Here is a 5,322-nt window from a genome sequence, read left to right as displayed (position 1 = left end):
AGAATTCGGGCTGGCACCGCTGGCGTTGGCATTGGCATTGGCGTTGGCGTTGGCGCCGTTGTTGAGCGCGGCACTGAGGCTGGCACGTGGTATGTTGCTGAAGCTAGTGTGCGCGGCAGGTAGCGCCGTGGTAAAAGTAGTTGCCGGCAGCGCGGAGCTGGCATTTGCAATGCTGTTGGATTTTGGCTGATTTTGATAGGCTATACTGCTGGAGCTGCGCCGCAGCTGCCGCTCTGTGGGTATAGGCACAGCTGCAGCGACTATTGCAGTCGCATTGGCGCCATTGCTGCTGGCATATGTGGAAGTGGCATTTGGGAAGGTACTTGGTTGATATGTGTTGGCCGCAGCATGGCTGCGTAAATTCATATTTGAATTGCTGCGCCGTGCCGCTACCGGCGGATCTTTGCTGTTTTTAGAGGCGCTGTTCAACTTTAAGTTCAAACTACTACGCTTCTTCGATTTGGCTAAATGATTTTGATTTTGTGCCGCCTGCCCGAGGTTTTGTGTGCTTCCAAAGTTGCGTCCCAAATTGCTGGCGGGTGGCGCGTGCTGTTGCTGCTGCTGCATGGTATTACTTTCGCTCAGTTTCCGCGCGCTAGACGCTGCTGCATGACTGCTGGCAAATGGATTGTTAGTTGAGAACGAATTGGAGCGGTTATAGTTGTGTGCGCGTTGTTTTTGTAACGCGCCACCAGCAACAGTTGCTGTATGCGCGTCTGTTGGTATTTTACTGACACTCGCGTTCAATTTGTTGGACCCGTTCGCGTTTGATGCCGTCGAAGCACTATTGGTGGCCACTGCGTCGTTGTTGACAGCGTTGGCGGCGCGCATTTCGCCAGTTTGTGCGCTGCACTGCAAATTCTCATAGAAAGGGTTCTCCATCTTGGAGGGCAGGGTTTTCGGGTTTAGCGTCTCGTAGGTCGGTTCATTTAAAGTTAATATTTGATTGTCTTCGTTATTGTTGCGGAGTAGCAGCGCAATGCGCTTGCACTTCATCTCCTCACCACCGCCGCTGCCAGAGTTCTTGCTACCCTCGCTATTTTGATTGCTGCTTTTGCGTTTACCATCCGCACCATTCGCTGCTGCGTTTGTACTAGTGCGTGTCTGTCGCTTCGGCTTGTTGACTGCGCCGCCAATTACGTGCGTTTTAACCTTGATATTCTTGGAAAGCCGCAGCGCGAATTTGAANTACCTTTCGTATTTTCGAAGAGTGCTCAATATGCGATAGTGGCTGTACAACAATTGGCGACTCTAACAACCACTTTTGCACTTTGCCAAAGGTATTGGTATGCGCGTTCCCGCTAACGCTCGCCGCGTCAGCACCACTGCGTGAAGAATAGTCAATGATTTCTTTGTTGTTCTTCTTGAAGCGCTTCGACCTCGACTTCGTTTCGTTCTCCAGTTTAACGCCACCAACTGTGGTAGCTAAAGGTGTGCCAAGCGCTGTTGCAACTGGCGTAGTTTTCAGTGCAGTCGCACCACCACCGCTACCCACGCGATTCTTTTTGGTGCGCGAGGGTTTCGAGACTTCATCATTTACGCCACTGACACCACCCGCTGACGTCAGTCCAGCTGCTACCGCCGCGTTGCTCAGCTTTCCGCTTCGACTATGCGCGTGCGCCGACTTCGCAATCAACTCGCCTCCGGTCTTCGCGGCCACCTTTCCACCGCCATCTTTCGCCTTGCCAGCGCGTATATTCCCATTACTGCCGCTCCTGTGGGCGCTCTTTCTTTTGTTGCTGCGCTCGCCACGTACTTTTTTCTTGAACGGAACTTTTGTACGGACGGCCGTATGCACGATGACGCCGTTGTTGTCGTCGGGTAGACGCACGGTTTCGGTGGTGGCGCTGTGTATTATGGTCACCGATTTTAGTTTCAGATTCGAGCGCTTCGCCAGCAGCTTCGTGCTGAGTATCTGTGAAAATTTGAAGTGAAAAGTGAATCAGATACATATATAGCATAGTATTTTGAAAATGTATTCTCTTTTATCATAAATGCTAGCCTAAATCAATTAGCGCTCAAAGCACATGATTACGCGTTTTTGAGTATGAAAGAGTGGTTTCATAGATCACTAAGTCAGGCGCTGGCATGCAATTTTCAACCATGCGATTCTTTTTGATTAGTATTGAAAGTACTAGAAGCGCACTCTCTTAAAATGTTTCTGCTGATCGACGAAGCCGATTATGTTTGTACATAAATGAAAACGGCTCGCATGACGAGAAATTGCATGACAGCACCTAGCGTAATCTTAGGCGCCTGTCACACCATCAATACGGATCGCCATAATTTATGGATTTAAAAATATTTAGAAACCTTGTGATATTGATCGCGATCCATCAATGCTACACTTCTCAATCCAGGATCGTGACCCAAATATCGCGATCCGTATTGATGGTGTGACAGGCGCCTTACTCGTTTGCGTTTTCGTTTACAATTTGTATAAATTACTGAGAATTAGCGTTAGCATAGACCCCAAAAGCCTCTTATGATGATGAATGGCACGAGATAAAACTTTAAGTAGCACATTTATCTAAATATCCCTTTACACTTCTAGCGAATTTACGAGAAACCTTAGATTAATCACGGACTTACTAGTTTCGCGCAATTGCATAGCTATTTTCTCTTCATATTCGTCATTTAACATTTTCGTCGCAACCTTCATGATCTTTACGGATAAGATAATATGTTATAGTATCGTAAATTTAAGTACATATACTTGTATTGTAAAATTTAGATTGAAACAAAACTATTTGCTTGGCATAAAATCTCCCAAGGTTTACAGTTTAACTGAATTTAAATCACAACTGATAATATTTTGCCTAACCTCAAAATACGTTTAAAGGTAATCCATAGGTCGTTTAAACTACCAGATCAATGCAGTATCTATCTAGCAGTGAAAAGCAGCAGAGATGCTACTTTGTGCTATCGACCCGAAAGAGCGTCGCGAAATGTAAGGAGTTCCCAGCCACAAGGTGGTGGAAAGCAATGAAACAATTGACGAGTCAGCCATAGATGGCGTTCTATTAGATGTCTCACTAGCGATCGATATGCCAGTTCCTTTTCAGGAAATTGAATGTTTACAAGACCTGCTCACGTACCGTCAAGTGGATAGGTTTGATAAAAGAATTCATGGCTGATTTAAGACGTTGCAACATCACCATCTACTTTTTTTGTTGTTAAAACTGCTCATTCCCCTTACAAGCATATCCCTTTGTCTTTCATTTAAATATTTTACCCTGGAGATCGAAAAAGTGGAATAGACAATTTTAAAAACGGCTATTTTGGAATTTTAGATCATAATATCTGAAAATCCTGATGCGATTGAGCAATCTCGAAAACTTGGCAAGATCTTTGTTAACAAAAAAATATATATATATGTATGTATATTAGACTGCATCACCAAAAAAAGTTGCAGATTTTTCGCCGGGATTGTAAAATTTGTTATATTTTAAGAAGTCCACCAAAATATTTCGGAAAAATATTAAGATTTTAGTGAGCTGGACCGATTTGAAAAAACACCTCCAAAAATGGAGTTTTTTATGAATACAAATAGTTTCTTAAAGAACTTTTTGAAAAAAGTCCCCTCAGATGACAAAACAGATTAAGCTTAAAAAATCTGCATAAAAATATTTAAAAATCTTTTCAACGGAATCGTAAGAATGAGATTTTTGATGCTGTTTTTTTACTTTTTTCAAAGATTTATTTACGAAAACCTTGAATAACTGGGCCAAAACTATTCTGATTTAGACTTAAGGGATCTCAGTGGAAAGGTATTTTCACACTGTTTTTATTTCTGTCCAAAAAAGTCATTCGTATCCCAATTTTTTATTTTTCAAATACCAACACATCTTAATTCAACTTTGAATAATATTCGTTCATCGTACCTTTCTCTGGCATCCTTTGAATGAGTTTATTAGCAAAGAAATAAAAACGATGAGAAAAAACCTTTCCAATGACACCTCTTAAATCTAAATCGGAAGAGTTTAGGTTGTGTTATTAAAGTTTTTCTTATACCAATCTTTGAAAAAAGTTAAAATCCCATTATTACGATTCAGTTCAAATTTTTTTTTAATTTTTTTTTAAATTTTTATGCAATTTTTGTAAGCTAAACCCGTTTTGACATTTGAGGGGATTTTTTCAAAAAAAAATTTATAAGAAACTATTTTTATTCATATAAAATTCCATTTTTAGAGGTATTTTCAAATCGGTCCAGCTCACTTAAATCTTAATATTTTTCCGAAATATTTTGGTGGACGTCTTAAAATATAANCTAATATGAAACAATAAAACTAAATGAAACTTACCAGTAATATAAATACACCCAACGCTGCCAACACAACGGTATACCAATTATGTTGCACCCATTTCTTGAATGTTGCAATACTTTCTTCTGACAATAGCAATTTACGTAGTGTTGCCAGCGGTCCCGATGGATCAACTTCGCGACATTTTTGGAATACATCACAATATCTAAAAGCAAGAAAACATATACATAAGCAAACAAGATTAACACTTCATTAGAAAGCTCAAAATGCGCTTCGCACTCACCCATTGTAATCGTTGCATGGTGTGCCTGGCTTTGCGAACATGTCCGGCACATCGAATGGTGGCTCATTCCATTCAAACGAACTGCGACATGCATTGCCCTCGCCAGGCAATTTACAACATAATTCGCACGATTTAATTGTGTCATCGGTTGGACCCGGTATGCACTGGCATGACTCGAGGCCATAGGCCAAACAAATACTTCCCGTACATTCGCCCATATAACAAACGAATTCCTTATTGCAAATAGTCTTGTTTGCCTTATTCACCGAGGGCGGACACTGCGGCGTGCGGCCATCACAGAAGCTCGGATCGCGACAGCCGTTGTCATCGCGACACTTATCGCCGAATTTCAATTTACAATCGCCAGTGCAGCATGGTCCCTGTGATGGGCTGCACATGGCGCGCGGTGTTAGTGTGCATGGCTTCTCGTCGATGCGCGGATGACGTGACATTGGGAAACAACATGTGTCCTTGCAATCCTCCTCCCAGCCGCAATCGCACTGTTCGCCCGGCTCAACAACACCGTTACCACAAATTGATGCCTGCGGCTCGGTGAAACAGCCTTTGGCGCTACGTGCTTTTGCATTTAGCACCGGTTCTATGGATTTAAGTGAGCATGGGGAGAATTTGTTGTTATTCTTTTTATCACCCGATGTGGCGCGGGCAAACATAATGAAATTACCATCCTCACCGCCAGGCGTACACTGTTCCGGATCGTGCTGGACATAAATGGGAACAAATATGAAATGTAAGTGTGTTTTATGAAATGAGAGT

At 42.6% G+C, this 5,322-nt stretch overlaps 1 protein-coding gene across 1 annotated transcript; it reads right to left on the bottom strand.

Annotated features, from left to right (window-relative positions):
- Positions 1-17: 17 nt before the first annotated feature.
- On the bottom strand, positions 18-5,316 carry LOC108372162 (uncharacterized; the record flags this gene model as incomplete). Its single annotated transcript, XM_017627812.1, has 4 exons — positions 4,549-5,316; positions 4,305-4,470; positions 1,263-1,915; positions 18-1,192 (listed from the first exon to the last, which is right to left on the bottom strand). Coding segments are annotated over exons 1-4 (2,665 nt in total), but the record flags the coding sequence as incomplete, so codon positions are not given.
- Between the last annotated feature and the right edge of the window lie 6 nt (positions 5,317-5,322).

The sequence above is a fragment of the Rhagoletis zephyria genome, unplaced genomic scaffold (genome assembly GCF_001687245.7).
Source record: "Rhagoletis zephyria isolate East Lansing unplaced genomic scaffold, Rhagoletis_zephyria_1.1 Rzeph_scaffold_05499, whole genome shotgun sequence".
In the NCBI taxonomy this organism is placed as follows: domain Eukaryota; kingdom Metazoa; phylum Arthropoda; class Insecta; order Diptera; family Tephritidae; genus Rhagoletis; species Rhagoletis zephyria.
Note: the sequence above shows the minus strand (reverse complement) of the source record. Positions and strands in the feature narration are given on the sequence as shown.